Source organism: Sander vitreus, chromosome 20 (genome assembly GCF_031162955.1).
Source record: "Sander vitreus isolate 19-12246 chromosome 20, sanVit1, whole genome shotgun sequence".
Classification (NCBI taxonomy): domain Eukaryota; kingdom Metazoa; phylum Chordata; class Actinopteri; order Perciformes; family Percidae; genus Sander; species Sander vitreus.
The window spans coordinates 23,740,363-23,757,662 of record NC_135874.1 but is presented as its reverse complement, the minus strand read 5'-3'; the positions used below and the strand labels follow the sequence as shown (position 1 = coordinate 23,757,662).

The following is a 17,300-nucleotide window of genomic DNA, read 5'->3' as shown; positions in this document are numbered from 1 at the left end:
TAGCTGTCAAATAAATGTCGTGGAGTAGAAGTATAGCATAAAATGGAAGTACTCAAGTAAAGTAGGCTTAAAACTGTAGCTGTAGCTACAGTACTTCACTGTAAAACTTTTCACTGTAAATTTACAGTAACATACTAGCAGCAGCTTCGCCAGTAAACTAGCCTACTGTTTATTTAGAGTATGCATACTGTTTTTAAATGTTACGGTATTTTACTGTAAATGGTCAGTTTCCTACAGTATTATTTATATTTACAGTAATCTACTGGCGGCTGTGTAATTCCTGCCTTCCTTTATTTTCCCATGATGCATTGGTATTAAGAGTAAATACCTATTATCTGTAACATTTGCAGATAGTGCTGTAATATTTTTATTTTCTCCCAGAATGCATTGCCATTTACAGTATGCTCCTGTATAACATTAAAACAGTAAGATAGTGTGAGATTTTAGCTGTACATTTACATCAAAAGTTTACAGTTTAGCCTACCCTTCCAATGTTTCTGATAGTCCACTAACGGTTTTATATGAAAATGCACCTTGTAGGCCTAAGTTTGTTGACTTAATAATACAATAATATCTATAAAAAGGCCTAACAATCCAGGAAAAATGAATTGAACTCTAGTGCAGTAACTGCTCTGAACCCACCCTCACTGGTGCACTCCTTCCTTCACCCCCTCAACGTCTCTGGTCCTCTTGTTCCCCACGCCTTGTGGGCAGTGTGGACGTGATCATATAAAAAGGCTACAGTACAGTCAGCTGTGGAAGTGAGCCGAAGTGCATCCAGACCAGAGGCGGACGGAACACAACTGTGCGTGTAGGCAACATGACCTCATTAATGTGGGGACTGCTCTGTGTCAGTGGCATCCTGGCATCGGCAACTCGGGGAACTTTCCCACAGTTTGGGTCACGCAACCGGCAGATCCACTCAATTAGCCCTTCAATCCCACGAGTTTCCCCGCACGGCCCTCCAACGGTCGCCCAGCGCTTTGAAGATATCAAATCTATTGAACAAACCTCTGACGAAGTGTCGAGTGCTGAAACTTTTCAAGAGGTCCAGCGGGGCGGTTCCACAGCGCGAGCCTTCCAGCAGCAGCAGGGTGCCCGAACAGGTGCCAACAACCTGGCGCAGGAGAGGAGAGCGGACAATGGAGGTCGGTTGGTCCTGTAGATGTCCTCCTCTTCCTTCCTTGTCAATATCCATCCACTTGTAGTTCATGAGTGCAATAACCCTATCATTTGTTTCAATGCGTTTTCATGGTTTGGATGAATTTGGCGCAACCGTTTTAAAGATAGATAGATATTATAGACTTTATTGATCTCACACTGGGGAAATTCCCATTAAAAGCATAAACTGCAGGGACTCAGGTTAAAATGGTCTCTTTATTCTCCACAGTATTAATTAAGACGTCAATGGAATCATTAGGTGACATCATGCTTTATTATTGATTTTATTTTTTTTAATCACTGATCCATTTAGGCTGGTGGAGAATGAGGGCTGATTTAAGCTACCCTAGGCTACTATTTTGGTTAGTTTAATTTAAGAGAATGCATCGTATTTGATAAGCTGATTAGAGTATTGAAATGTAAACTATTGATCTTGAAATTGACAAGTAACTATAGCTGTCAAATAAATGTTGTGGAGTATAAGTAGCATACAATGGAAATGCTAGTAAAAGTAAAGTATAGGCTTAAAACTGCAGCTTTAGCTACAATAGGCCTACTTAAGTACTACAGTCATAATTAAGACATCAATGTACCAATATACCAAAAAGCATGTAGTGCATACTATTTTCCCTTCTGTGATATTCACTTTGAAACACTGTTATAAAGCCAGTAATCATTATGCATGCCCATCATGTTGCATCTCATTTTGCTAGTTAAACCAAAGTAACTACTGCTCTAATGCTTTCCCCTCTGCCTTCTACCCTCCCTTGGCAAAGCTGGTGGCACTAATTCTAGGTTTAATCGCTATCAGTCCTCCCATCACCAGCCGTCTTCACAGCTGCAACACAACGCTGCACCATCCTGGCAGCCCGCTCGAAATTCGAGTGGCTCTCTTGCATCCATCAGAACTGAAGCAGGTACTTAGCTTTATCCATAACTAACATGCTCATTGAACTCCCAATAGGCAGATGTGGAGCAAATGTTAAAGGGTCATATATGCCCCTAAGATATTTGTCTCATAAAGTTTGTTTGTCATTTACTAAGCTGAAAACATTAATATTTGTTCTGATAAAGCCAATGAAGAAGGGGAAAGTTAAGGCTGGGTGTCTTTCAAAAGTGACTTTGATGCCGATCCCTGAACAATGCTTTATTTTTTAATTGCAATTTTATAAAATCCATTTTGAAGAAATTAAAACATTACACATTAGTACAATTATGCATTTATTTTTCAGTTCCTTTACACCTCTGTGACGCACACTGTAGTCGGGCCCATAAAAATACAACACACACGTGAGCCCTACGTGCCTCTACGACGTGTAGACAGCCAATCATCAGCATTGTTAGATCTTAGTAGACGAATGCTGCTTGCTTATTGGCTCACTGACACTGATGAGATTTACTCCATTTGGTATTGAATGACAAGGCATTTTTCAGTACTCGATACTATGGAGGCAATTTGGTCAGTGCCTAAAAGTAGTTTGGTACCCAGCCCTAATGAAAGTCCCCTGATATTGAGATTAAAAATGACATTTTTTTGAAACACATGGAGATGTTAGAGCTAACTTTAGTTCCTGGCCAAAGTATGGTTACTGTAGTTTCATTAGACTTAGAGCATTGTCTCGTTTGCCTAGGTGTGATGGTCTTATTGAATGGCTGAAGAAAAGGTTAATTAGCGTGCTTACATAGGATTTGATCGTAATTTCCCATTTGTAGCATACACTTGTATTCAGCCCATTGTCAACATGTGTTTAAGCAAGCTGAACGGTACATTCCCTGATTTCAGAATAGTGCCTTGAAATGCATCATTTCTATCTCACTGTGCTGAGTTTTAAGTGATCATCAACACCTAAAACACATCATTTGGGAGCACTAATGAGAGCTATAATGACTTAAGTGAGTGCATCTTTTAACACTATCTTTTGAGGGGCAATTCATATAATAAAACTATTTTAACTTGTTTTTGTTTATGACCTGATGGAATATTCAATAATACACTATTTGAAAGTGAGTTGTTATGATATCCTAGTATTTATCTCTGGTCTCCTAAAATTGCAGCACTCCAACATTATTAGCACTATTAGCATCTGGTACAGCCTTTTTTTTTTTGCTTCTCAATTAATTTAAGAATATCTGTAAGTGAATCAGTCAACCAGTCAGATTATGGTTTAAAATTTGTGTGCTTCAGTGAGTGTGTGTACAGTACATGTGTGCAGGGGTGTGTAGGAATGCATGCTGGATTTCCATTCTCACAATTCGTGAGATTTGTGGTACTGTATCATCCATCCAAAAACATAGGAAAATACATCTCTTTTTCTTACAGCAACAAGAGCGAATTGCAGAAATCGTCCTATAGACCTGGTCTTCATCATAGACAGCTCCCGCAGCGTACGCCCTGCTGAGTTTGAAAAGGCCAAGGAGTTCCTGCAGCATATGGTGGAAAGCTTGGAGATCGGCTCCGACACCACGCGAGTCGGCCTCGTCAATTATGCCAGCACAGTGCAGATTGAGTTTCAACTAAAGACGTATTTTGCCAAGTCTGCCCTGAAGCACGCCCTGGCCCGTGTTGAGCCCCTCGCTTCAGGCACCATGACAGGCATGGCCATCAAGACCGCCATGGAGAAAGCTTTCACTGCGGAGGCAGGGGCCCGAGCTAGCTCGGCGAACATCGCCAAAGTAGCCATCATAGTGACAGACGGGAGGCCCCAGGACCACGTAGAGGATGTATCAGCCGCAGCTCGCGCATCTGGGATCGAGATCTACGCAGTGGGAGTAGACAGAGCGGATATGGCGTCCCTGCGCCTCATGGCCAGCCTCCCACATGATGACCATGTCTTCTATGTGGAGACCTATGGTGTCATTGAGAAGCTCACTTCCAAATTTAGGGAAACCTTGTGTGGTAAGGATGATGATAATGGGAGTGCGGATATTCCATTAAATGGCGGAATTGATGATAACAGCCTAGGCATAGGCCTAAATAATGAAAATGAGGATAACGGAAACAACGGTATGTCAGATCCGTCCTTTAAATTTCACGTGTGATCATTTGGGCAGCACCATAGAGGTAATGTCCATTCTAAAGTCCCTGGTCCTCTTCTTTAGTTTTAAGAACAAGGGCAAGGTAACTAGTGACTTACCGCCGCTTGTTGTGTTTGGATTTCCCACAAAAAGGTGTTCACTAACTGATAACAAGTGTAGTTAATGAACATGTCCAATAAGTCACATACTAACCAACTTAAAGAAGAAGACATACCTCTGATCACTGGTTGATCTGCCAATACAGAGCAAATTCTACATCTTTGAACACTTTAAAATGGTTGAAACCTAATATGATGCTGCCTATACATTTCACACGGAGCGCGCTGCTCTCTGCAGTTCTGCGCTGAATCTTGTGCTTCATGCCTTGCGCCCTGCTCAGTTACCTGAAGGTGTGCTAAGCTGCCCAGCTCCACAATTTGGGCTTTTGCAATCTGTGACAGAACATTAATGGCCACTCATCCTGCACGGCAAAAACTAAATTAGCTTGAGCTAAATTAGACTAAAATGTGATGTGCTAAGTTTGAGCATACTTTTAGATTTTAAGAAATTGTTTTAACATTATGTTATCTTTTAATATGCTAATTACAATTTAAAAAAGACCATAGACCTGTTTAAATGAATAGTTTGACATTTTGGGAAACACACTTATTCATGGAGAACATTGATACCACTCCCTAATTTGTCCGTTTAGTAAGAAGCCGGAGCCAGCAGTCGGTTAACTTAGCTTAGCATAAATACTGTTAACATGGGGAAACACCTAGCCTAGCTCTGTCAGAAGTTTTTTTAGGTTATTTAATTTGTTTAATATGTACAAAATGAACAATTTGCAAAAACGACAAGTTGTGGTTTCATAAGGGGTTACGTGTGAGACTATTTCTGGGCACAGTGACTTCCTGGTGTCTCCACCAGTTGCCTGGCAACCTCACGTTGACGACATTGCAGGAATAAAAAAATGTCATACTGTTCCTATAAACAAAGCACTACATTTCATAGGGTGATTGTTTTCGCGTGTACAAATTAGGAAATAACGACTAATGATGTGAAGCGTTTATATGTTTTCTGCTAAATATAATATTTATAATGTGGTACTTAATGCTTGCAGGCTACAGGGATGCCAGCCCAACTGATTGCTATGATACATTTGGGTGATATCAACACTTGCAAAATAAGAACTAGGAAGCGTTCAACATAAAGGTGTAATTCTCAAATTTCTTTGTACCAGCCTCAGCTTGAACCATATCTCAGCCCACTGCCAAGCATGCAGCTACAGCTGTGGTCATCAGGGGGAATACACAAGTTATTGTGAGAGATCAGCTTAGTACTTTTGAGTAACTTTCCCCAAGTAAAAATATAAATAAATTAACTTTTGGTACCACCCAAACTAGCAATGTAACTGCTAAGGTTACATGCTACTTGTGCAAGCTTCTCCCAGGGGTTGAACTTAACGCACACTGTGCTTTAAATTATGACTGACTTCTAGTCACACAAATTCAAAAACTTGTTTTTGTTTGACAGCTGGAACCTGTGGAGTGAGTTCAGCCATCCTCTGTGTTTAACTCTGACCAACTTCTGTCCATCCACAACAGTGACGTCACTACCAAAGACATGCAATGATTACGATTACGTGTGTTGCCTTTAGTGGATTTTGTGTTTGCTTGGTCTGAACTGCATGGAATAATCTGTTGGAATATTAAGATGGATAGTTAATCAGATGTCTTACATTCAACTGCCAGTGTAACATTTGAAAGTGACAAATGACTACGCGTCTTCCTTCCTATATATGTGTATATATATATATATATATATATATATATATATATATATATATATATATATATATATAAACAGGATTTTACACCAACAACATTCATTTACTGTTACATCACTGTAGTTGAAGCACAGAGATCAAGCACACTAATTGCATGTGGCTATGTAGAATAACACAATTATAAAATGAATTAATACATACTTACAACAACTAACTAACAGAAATATAAAACAAAATGATTGATCTCACTAGGCATAAGCCAATCAGACATTAGAGTGTTTCTTTTCAGGTTTGGATGCATGTTCTCAAGGACACAATTGCCAGCACATTTGTGTCAACAATGGCAACTCATATGACTGCAAGTGTCGCAAGGGCTATGTCTTGAACCCGGACAAGAAAACGTGCTCACGTAAGAATCTTTATCTTTGTCTGAATGTTTTTATTCAATGTCTCATTGTCATCTTAAAACTACTGCCAAAAAAGATTGAACATGCCTAAAAGTTATATTCTCATTGAATCTTTCTTAAACAAGGATCTTGGATGGGAAAATCATTGTTATACGTAGCAATTACTAACTTTTAAAATATTTAATGTAAGAACTTTGACAGAGCCTTGCAATTCCACGTTCAATTAGTTAGGCACTTTGGGCTGTGAACACACTGCATACCATCTCTTGTTACTAATGTTTTGAGTTGCCCTAAATAGATTAGGGCAGACAGTATTCATCACAAATTAAGTGAGCAGGACAATTATGAAGGCCTTGGCTGATGAGAGGCACACATTCTAGAAGTAAATGATGGCCACTTAGTAGAGGAAAAGTAGATTCAATTACATTTTATTTATAGTATCAGATCATAACAAGAGTTATCTCAGGACACTTTACAGATAGAGTAGGTCGAGACCACACTATAATTTACAATTTACAATTCCAGTAATTCCCCCAAGAGCAAGCATTTAGTGCAACAGTGGCGAAGAACAACTCCTTTTAGGAAGAAACCTCGGTGGTGAGAAAAACTCCCTTTTAGGAAGAAACCTCGGTGGTGAGAAAAACTCCCTTTTAGGAAGAAACCTCGGTGGTGAGAAAAACTCCCTTTTAGGAAGAAACCTCGGTGGTGAGAAAAACTTCGGACATATCCAGGCTCTTGGTAGGCGGTGTCTGACTGTGCCGGTTGGGGGTGTGATGAACAATGGCAATAATAGTCACAATAAAGATAATGGAACAATGACTAGAAATAGTAGTTGTAGTAGTTCATGGCATTGCAGGGCGTTACAGGGTGTAGCAGGGCACAGCAGAGCATAGCAGATCCTCTCTCCAAGTCACAGGCGTGACGAAATCTCACTGTTACTACAGCTACTGCCTGTGGGTGCTTTAAACCTAAATTTAGTTAGTTAATTAGTTTATTGCTTACTGCCAACTTTACCTTATGTGCTTTAGAGTAAATAAAGCTGTATTTGCCACTTCTTCTGCTCTGCTCTGTACAGAGTGGTCTTATAATAATTAATTAGGGTCTTATGGATGACATTGGGCTTATAGGGAATGTCCCCATAAGCTCATCACAGATCTGCAAAGTTGAGTAGTCAAACCCTATATAATGCCAATTTACAGGGTGATGTGCACATGTATAAAACAGAACTGACTCAGAGCTTCTTGCCGTATGTATTTTGACTTAGTTGGTTAGGTGTGGAAGTGTTTCTTTTCAGGTTTAGATCCATGTTCCCAAGGACATGACTGCCAACATATCTGTGACGGCAATGATGACTCGTACATCTGCAAATGTCAAGTGGGATATGTGTTGAATGCAGACCAGAAAACATGCTCACGTAAGAACCGGAATATTTTTCAAAGTTGTGTTTTTTGGCCAGTTCCTATGTGTTTTGCATGACTGAAAGTTTTTAATGTATCCTCCCAACACAGCTGGTGAGGCTCTTTGTACAGTGGGCACCGCTTAGCTTGACTAAACAGGAAATGCTTTAGTTTATATCTACTGTAAAAAAGATAGGGTGAGGCTTTACAAAAAGTTCCGCAATAAGGGCTTCATGTCAGATGTGGGATTTGTTTTTTTTGTCAGGTTTGGATTTATGTGCCCAGGGACATGACTGCCAACATATTTGTGTCAGCACTGATGATTTGTACATCTGCAAATGTCGAATGGGATATGTTTTGAACGCAGACCAGAAAACATGTTCACAGAAGAACCTGGACTTTTCAGGTAGACTATGGCTGTTTATTGGCACAGATTTCCCACAAATCTAATTCAGTCAGACAACTCACGTTTGAAATGCTTATTGTAACAGCAGAACATTGTGTTTGGTGGCCAGACAGACACACATCACTCCCCGCAGTTTGGGTTTACATGAGATACTGGGGAGTGATTATAAAGCAGCTTCCCCCTAGCCAGAGCCTGCAGGTGGATGCTGGGGTGGTGGTGGGGCTGAAAGCAGGCAGCGATACAGGTGCAGGGCAGCAGCAGCAATGGCAAGGCAGAGATGGGGAAATGTGCAGCTTAAATAGACCGCCAAATTGGGGGGGAGGGGGCGTCTGGTAAATGATACGAAGAGTGAGGCATGTCTCGTGTGTACAGCGGTGCAGCTCGCGTTGACTGCCTGAACTAGCTCGCAGGCGTCGCCCCATTTATGTTTCTTGATGAAGCTGCTTGTTTTTGGACTGTTCCGAGTGTGCGGACGTAGCCTATATATATCGAATTGATTTGAAAAAGCACAGAATTAGGAAACTGGGATTAATGGACAGAGAATTTAAATGGCAAATGGTCATGACTTTTACATTTAAAAAGAATTGATGGCTCATTAAAGCCTCAGCTGTGATGTGCTTGACTGATGTAATTTGATTGAGTGTGTTACATGTGGGAGTGTCTGTTTTCAGGTTCAACTCCATGTGCCCAGGGACATGGCTGCCAACATATTTGTGTTAACACTGAGGATTCTTACATCTACAAGTGTCCTTTGGGATATGTATTGAATGCTGACCAGTACCGGTACTTTAGTGCTTGATTGAATACAGAAACCACCAGGTCTTGATGGGCCATTGTGATGTGGACTTGTGGGCTTTTCTGAACAGAAACATACTGTAATTGTGAGGTTGTTGAGGTACTCTGTACAGACAGACTTTATTTATGCCTCTCGTGACTAATATTTTAGTTTGCGTTTAGCACTTTCATAGTCAGTTGTTGAGCTCAACCTGAATAACTCAGAGACTTGGGAAACAGATTGATACAGAAAGAGGAGTGGAGCATGTAAGCACTTAGTAAATGAACAATGGCTCTCCTTGACTGATATGTCAGTTACGTAAATGACGTGGTCATGTCTCTTTTTAGGCTTGGATCCATGTTCCCATGGACATGATTGCCAGCACATCTGTGAAAAGAATAATGACTCGTACATCTGCAAATGTCAAGTGGGATATAAGTTAAATGCAGACCAAAAGACGTGCTCACGTAAGAACTTGGACCTTAAGATATGCATGTCTTAATGCAGCATAACTGGTTAACATAAAAACATTAACTTATGCTAGCCTATCCTAATGGTCTAAGCGTTAGCTGTGGAAGTGTCTCTTTTTTAGGTTTGGATAAAAACCTAAAAAATCTGTGTCACAAGTGGTGATTCATACCTTTGCAAGTGTCGTGAGGGATATGTGTTTAATACAGACCAGTTGTACTTATATATTGTATATGCATGTCAGGGGGCAGTGTCTTGGGTCTCCCTCAAAGTCTGCCATTCATTTATTCCAAATGCTTGAAATTTTGGTGTTTGCGGCTCCAAAATTATTATTTGAACCGCAACGGTGAAAGCACTATGCTGTAGACATACTTAGATCAGCTCTTGTAGGTTGTTCTAAATGATTAGGAAGTTATATGTGAATTTATTTTGAATGAGCAGGAAGTTGGGAGACTGTAAATTGATTGGTGCCACTTTAAAAGCTCCTCATAAGGCTAAATGCTTCTTGATGGCTGTAATTCAGTTAAGTCAGTGTGAGTGTCTCTTTTCAGGTTCAGATACATGTTCCCAGGGACATGACTGCCAACATATTTGCATCAGCGATGATAACTCGTACATCTGCAAATGTCAAGTGGGATATGTGTTAAATGCAGACCAGAAAACATGCTCACGTAAGAACTTTTTGACTTGATATGCATGTCCTACTGCACCGTCTGTGGTTAAATAGATGCACTAAGAGGAATGGAGTACATGACCATAGATTTAATGAACAATTAAAAGGAAATTTGTCCAATCTGGGGGTTCTCAAGTCAAGATCTTCTTGACTGTTGGTGTGAAGCTTAGTCAGATGTGGAAGTTTTTCTTTTCAGAATCGGATGCATGTGCCCAGGGACATGATTGCCAACATATTTGTGTCAACAGTGATGACTCCTATATCTGCAAATGTCAAGTGGGATATGTGTTAAATGCAGACCAGAAAACATGCTCACGTAAGAACTTTTTGACTTGATATGCATGTCCTACTGCACTGTCTGTGGTTAAATACAATCTTTATTCTTATTATTTTACATACTTGATTAAATGCAGAAAGAGGCATAGAGCTTTTGACCATGGCCTTTATAATTTGATACAGCAAGAGCTGGTGAGGCACTGCGATGTACAGTTGATAGTGAACACATTTCATATGAGTAGCAAGTGGGATACTGGGGCTGATTCACATAGAGGTACCTATTCATCATTTACATATTGTAAATGGGATGGGTAAGTGGTTGTGTTGATTGCATACTAGAAAAAATGCTTATGTGGAAATCTGGACATGTATGTCTACAAAATGCATAGATGTAGTTTTTTGAATAAATGCAGAATAATCCATATGCCCTTATCATTTTAAATCACTGTTGACCCATCAGTCTTAGACTACCTTAGCTGTGGATATTAGCTGTGGAAGTGTTTCTTTTCAGGTTTGGATATATGTACCCAGGGACATGCCTGCCAACATATTTGTGTCAAAAATGGTAATTCTCACCATTGCACATGTCATGACGGATATGTGTTGAATGCAGACCAGAAAACATGCTCACGTAAGAATTAGAATTTTACCTATACATTTGATGTGCATGTTGTGGTGCTGTGTCTCAGGATTCCCTCAAAATCCATTATTTTAGGTGCATGATTGAATACTGCAGAAGCCATTCTCTGGAAGATTCACAATTACGTATGGGATTTGTGTTTGCCAAAAACAACAACCAAATTTGTTTAGCTGTACTTTTCATCGGGTGAAATACTGTGCCGTGGACACAATGCACATCAGCTTATGTAGGTTGTTGTAAATAGATTAGGGTAGTAGTGAATTAATTTTGAACAGAGCCTGGGACCGATAAACATAGCCTTGATTAACAAACCTTGTAAGTGCGATGATGGCTCTTTAAAAGCTCCAAAATAGGCAAAGTCATGCTTGACAGATGTAATTTAGACCAAGTCGGTTACAGGTCTCTTTTCAGGTTCATTAACTGATAGTGTTGGAGTTTCAAGTGCATGCCCTGATAAATTGTTTCAGGTTCCCTCCACATTAAGTTATTAATTACATTTTGCAGAGATCGTTCTGTGGTATGGGTGTTTGCCAATACAGCCCTAAAGTGTCACCTGTAGAGCGAGAGCTGATGGAGCACAGATCGGCTCTTGTAGAGTGCTTGTAGTAGTTTAGGATGGTCAGTAGTGACTTTTAACAGGCAGCAGGTTGAGACACTGGGGCTGATACACCCAGAGGTATGGTTTACATGGCCGTGCTTTTAATAAATTGTAAAGGGATTGGTGGCCCAATAAAAGCTCCGTTAGTGCTCCTTGACAGATGTAATTTGACGTCAGTTACCTGTGGAGTGTCCCTTTTCAAAATTGGATACCCGTGTCCAGGGTCATGACTGCCAGGATATTTGTGTCAGCCTGAATAAGTCGTACACTTGGGAGATATTAGCGTCATTTGAAACAGTGGTGAGACAGAGGCTCCAACAGTCCAAGCCCTGCCTGAATGATGCCATGAGATGTCATATCATATGTGGACATGTCTCTTTTCAGGTTCAGATCCATGTGCCCATGGACATGATTGCCATCACATTTGCATAAACAGTGATGACTCTTACATCTGCAAGTGTCGAGTGGGATATATTTTGAATCCAGACAAGAAAACATGCTCACGTAAGAACTGGGGTATTTTTTGATGGAGTGTTTTAGACTCCATTATTTTTGACCCATTGTAGGTTCTATTACTTACTAAAGGCTCTTTGATGTAAATTGAGCATATCAGATGTGGAAGTGTTTCTTTTCAGGTTCAGATACATGTGCCCAGGGACATGACTGCCAACATATTTGTGTCAGTACTGATGACTCGTTTGTCTGCAAGTGTCGAATGGGATATGTGTTGAACGCAGACCAGAAAACATGCTCACGTAAGAACCTGGACCTTTCTAAAAGATATGATGTTGTTTCTTTGGTACAGCATATTCAAATTTCCCAAGAATCTCACTATGTTATTTTACACTTACACGGCCAAACACACTTCATATCACCTGTTGTGAATTAGGTTATTGTATTATTAGGGCGCTTAGCTCAATGTGAACAACTCAGACTGATGCACTAAGAGGAATGGAGTACATGACCATAGATTTAATAAACAATTAAAAGGAAATTCGTCCAATCTGGGGGTTCTCAAGTCAAGATCTTCTTGACTGTTGGTGTGAAGCTTAGTCAGATGTGGAAGTTTTTCTTTTCAGAATCGGATGCATGTGCCCAGGGACATGATTGCCAACATATTTGTGTCAACAGTGATGACTCCTATATCTGCAATTGTCGTGTGGGATATGTGTTAAATGCAGACCGGAAAACATGTTCAAGTAAGCACTTGATTCGTTTTAATATGCATATTTATCTGTGGTGTGATCCAGCATCTCAGATACTCCACAGAGCATCACATTTGGAGCCTCAAAGCTTGATTTAACAAAGCACCAGAAGCTCTAACTGGAGACTAAGAGCTAGCTGGTGAGGCAGTTTGTCTTGTGGACACACCACATGTACATTCTTGAGAATATTGTTTTCCAAATTTGAGGTCAGCGTGAATAAGCAGGAGATATAGAGACGGGGGATGTTGAAATATACTGGTCCCATTTCTGAGGCATACACTCTTTTTTTTTAAGGGAACTGTGACCAAAGGCTCTGCCAAAAAAGCTTAGTGATTGTTTTTGAAGTTATAAGACTAAGTCGCTGAGGTGAGCCTTTCTTTTCATGTTCAGGTTCGGATGCATGTGCCCAGGGAAATGACTGCCAGCACATTTGTGCCAACAATGGGAACTCTTACATATGCAAGTGTCAAGTGGGATACGTGTTGAACATGGATCAGAAAACATGCTCTCGTAAGAACCCTCTTTCTTTCAACTAAACATTGGTGCAGTACCTCATGATGGTTTGTGTTATTCCATAGTAGCTGCTGAGGCACTTGTATTGGACACATGTACATATAGTTATGTTTTGGCAGGGGATTCCATACATTAAGGTAATGATAACAAAGAGCTCCTTGATCTCGAATTGCTTAGACAAAATCAGTTAGATGTTGGATTGTCTCTTTCCAGGTTCAAATGTATGTGCTCAGGGACATGACTGCCAGCATATTTGTATCAACAATGGTGACTCATACAACTGCAAGTGTCGAGTTGGATATGTGTTAAATGCAGACCAGAAAACTTGCTCACGTAAGAATTGTTTTTACATACATTATGCTGTCTGTATATTGAAACCTTTCGAGACACTTCCCATATTTTGAATCGGTTCTAGCTTCAGGAATTTGTCACCAAACCCTTTAATATTATTGCTTTGTGAGCTGTTTTGTACAACTAGATTTGAGCTCGGCCTGACTGAGAAAATGTGCCAGACTGGCAATAACTTACCGAAAGGTGTGGCATACGTGGACATGGTTTGAAATCCTCAAAGGAACTATCAGCAATCAAGTTTCAACAGCTGACCAGGGGCTCCTTGAATACTCTGTCCCTATGAAACTCGAAGAGGCTTTATCAAAGATGGGTTGGACCATGTGCTTGACTTGACAAGAGTTATTCCCAAACCGTCCTAAACTATACAAGACGATTTCAGGTAAGAGGATAAGGTGAGAGTAAGGTGTTTTCCAAATGATATCTGTTTAGGCTTACTAATAATTAGGGCTGGATATCATTAAAATAACATGACTTCCCTCTGCATCCACTTTTCTACGGCATAGACATACACGCGAATAGCTCAAAATGCGTACAGATAACACGCCACTTGGCTTAAGAAAGTGGGCGTGTATGTTAACGTGAAGTCATGATGTCATGTTGGACATAGAGGGAAAAATACCACTGATAGGGGGCTTAAGATTTCGGGTTACAATGCATAAACATTGATTATAATAATGATCATACCTTTCATGTCTGTGTTTTTGCATTCTTTTTTTTAGCTGTGGAGAAGTCTGCAGTTGACTGCAACCAAATCCACAGTCCAACACCAACAGGCACTACTTCTTCTGATCCAGTCATTGAGTACAGCACAGTGTATAGGACATACAAGTGTGCTGTACTGCTGGTTTAAGGAATAAGAGACTGCAATGGAAGTTGTGGTGGGAGCCATGGATATTTAAAGAGAACTGGAGCATTGGAGGCGGGGCCCCATTCATTTCTATGAAAGTTGCTCAGTGGCACATGAAGTCAAAAAAGTTCAACTTTCGCTTATAAAAATACCCAGATCTTTAGCCCCTGTGGCCTGTACACCAGACGCACTAGAAACGTCCGCCGGCCGAGCTGCCTACTTCCTGTTTAGCCCTCTGCTAACTTGAACGGGGATTAAATGATTTAATTGTGCGGGTCTATGGGCCCCATGGCATCATGTGACGGTCACAGATGTTTCAAATCCACAGTTTGGCTACTATGTCAAATTGGCTTCAAAGCCTGGCGTACTTCCTGGGGGCTTGGTGGGTGCCTACCAAGAACTTTGGTCCAAATAAAGGACCAAAAACATTGGTTGTAATTGATTTGCCTGTTGTCTGTTTTGATTGTATCTTTATCAGTGAATATGTCTTGTATGTACTGTATATGTAAGCATATTGCTTAAATGATTATTAACATCTGTTCTCTTTAACGCTATCCACGCCTGACCTCAGTAACTGAGCACTCCCAGGTTGTGATTAACGAGTTGAAGTGATTGAAACATTTTTTTGTTTTACATATTTCCTAATCTCACTCACAAAAGAAAAATCATGATTGTACATGATCTCTACTATATTGTTCAATCAATATCCATTATTCTTATCTTATCATTTGAAACAACACCTAATTTGAATCTGATTTTGTCAGCTCTTCTCATATTGAACACCAACTCTTTGGGGGAGGAGCATAAGATGGGCTGTCAATGGGCCGCCAAATTGAATATTACAAAGATGCTACACTAAACATGGCGAAACACCACTCACATGCTTTGACCTTTTATATTTTTGTTCTTATTCTTTCAGAGGAAATGAGAGGTGAAATAACTCAAGATGCCTGCATGTGTGAAGCTCAGATTGTGTTCCAGAAAAAAGTACAGTCAACCATACAGGAGCTGAGAAGAAAACATATCCTTTTGCTTGGAGGCCTGAGAAGGATCCACAGTTTGAATTTATTATAGCATTTTAAAATTGCAATTGTGTGAGAGAAATGTCTGCTTTTTACCTCTAAACATGTTGACATTTGCACTAGGCTGCTACAATTGTTTTGTCGTAGTACTTTTAATGACAATAAGTTGAATCTATAGTTTGAGTCTGTTGATTTTTAGTGGTGCATTTTTAGAAATGCTTAGTGTGATGATGAACTGGTAAACAGTCCAACTACACCTTTTAAATTCCTTGACAGTCTGTTCACTTGATGAACTTTCAGACAAAGTGAACCTGATTGAGGGCCAACAGCAGTATTAAGGACAGTGATGAAGACATCAGAAGACATTCAGGACTAGCAATGTATCCAATTCTTTTGACCAACAGAAGTCATCTGTAACCTTCAAAAACTCTTAATGTTTCAGTAAAAATGTTTGGTACTGTTCTGCATGGTATTGATTTTTCATGCAGTAGTAGCATTATTGTTTTATATTATAAAACATGCATTTTGCATCCACAACACTGTCTGTTACTTATTACAGTAAAGTCACATATAACTGGTGTAAACGTTTACATAAACTTGTATCTTTGTAAGAAAAGCTACATTTCTTCCTGGCAGTGTAAGCCATTGAGATGAGTCTCAAACTATGTAAGATAATTAGGGAAGTTTTGGAAAAATGGAGAAGTGCAAACTTCTAAAAAGAAAAACAATGTATAAACATGTCAAAAGTTTACTTTCATAATGAATGTTTTTGGTGGCAAAAGTGTTGTACCACATCCTTGTTGTGTATCCACTGCTCCGAGAGTATTTCTTGGTCAGTGTTCTTGATAGAATACAACAGAACAACTAATCTCTTATACAACAAGAGCATTGTTGTTACCCCTCTGATTGCAACATTATTATGCAAAGAAAAGACCAAAATAAAGCCTGACCTAATTGGCCCATGGTATTGTTACATCACAGTGATTACTATAATACTTTTCTTTGATACCAGAAAGATTGCAACAACTATGTTGGTTGGTAATTATTTGTTTGTAACAGGTCCAGGACATACAATACAATTGTTTTAGGGGGAGAGGGAAAACAGTTTAGGGAGTTCAAGGGTTATAGGACCGCTTCAATACTCTGCACACTTGGCAAGTCTTGACCAAAGTCTTTGGTAGCAGTCCTAGCAATTATATACTATTTCAATGCACTAAGTTTTGAAATTGTGAGATTTTATGATCCACTCAGTTTTTTTTTTTGCATCCAGGTATTTTACTGCACAGTACTATCTTCATACAATACACACATGTACTGTATTTTCTACTTTGTCATATATCCATGGAACACATTGAAAAGAGTATTTGTGGTGCAAGGTCTTTGTGTAAACTGACAGTTATGTGCATAGCCTACATATTATGGTGCTTTTGAGATAGAAAATGTGTCTGTATTTTTTTCTATTGGGTGTATAGTTGCACATGGAAAATAAATATTCTAAAAGAATGGATCCTCTACATCTCTTGTATTGTGTTTTAACGCTTAGTTACCAAGCCACTTTTGAAATCAATAAAATCATATGGAAATGTAGCATCTCAGAAAAAAATAAAGGTAACACTGTACACAAAATGTTGAGTAGTTACCAGGGGACAAATGAGGAACTATTGTAAAACATAATTAAATGCAACATTGTATAATAACACTTTTTATGTAGGCTATTGATTTGCTGGTTTATTAAGCTTCACTCATAGTGGGCCTAC

General features: G+C 39.6%; 1 protein-coding gene across 3 annotated transcripts; it reads left to right on the top strand.

Annotated features, from left to right (window-relative positions):
* Positions 1-763: 763 nt before the first annotated feature.
* LOC144535280 (uncharacterized) lies at positions 764-17,046 on the top strand. Of its 3 annotated transcripts, none has more exons than XM_078277664.1 (16): positions 764-1,148; positions 1,938-2,078; positions 3,482-4,057; positions 6,255-6,374; positions 7,667-7,786; positions 8,035-8,175; positions 9,970-10,089; positions 10,288-10,407; positions 10,879-10,998; positions 11,990-12,109; positions 12,241-12,360; positions 12,685-12,804; positions 13,201-13,320; positions 13,537-13,656; positions 15,441-15,542; positions 15,829-17,046. In XM_078277664.1, the coding sequence occupies exons 1-16, from the start codon at positions 821-823 to the stop codon at positions 15,879-15,881; spliced, it is 2,541 nt and encodes an 846-aa protein (XP_078133790.1). In that variant the 5' UTR covers positions 764-820; the 3' UTR covers positions 15,882-17,046. The 3 variants fall into 3 exon arrangements, with proteins under 3 accessions (XP_078133790.1, XP_078133788.1, XP_078133791.1); XM_078277662.1 differs by having other exon boundaries at positions 3,482-4,165; XM_078277665.1 differs by lacking the exon at positions 8,035-8,175 and having other exon boundaries at positions 3,482-4,165.
* The last annotated feature ends 254 nt before the right edge of the window (positions 17,047-17,300 follow it).

Coding starts and splice junctions, on each gene's coding strand:
- LOC144535280 (XM_078277662.1), top strand. CDS start 821: ATGACCTCATTAATGTGGGGACTGCTCTGTGTCAGTGGCATCCTGGCA. Junction 1,149..1,937: donor GAGGAGAGCGGACAATGGAG/GTCGGTTGGTCC, acceptor CCCTTGGCAAAG/CTGGTGGCACTAATTCTAGG. Junction 10,408..10,878: donor AGACCAGAAAACATGCTCAC/GTAAGAACTTTT, acceptor GTTTCTTTTCAG/GTTTGGATATATGTACCCAG.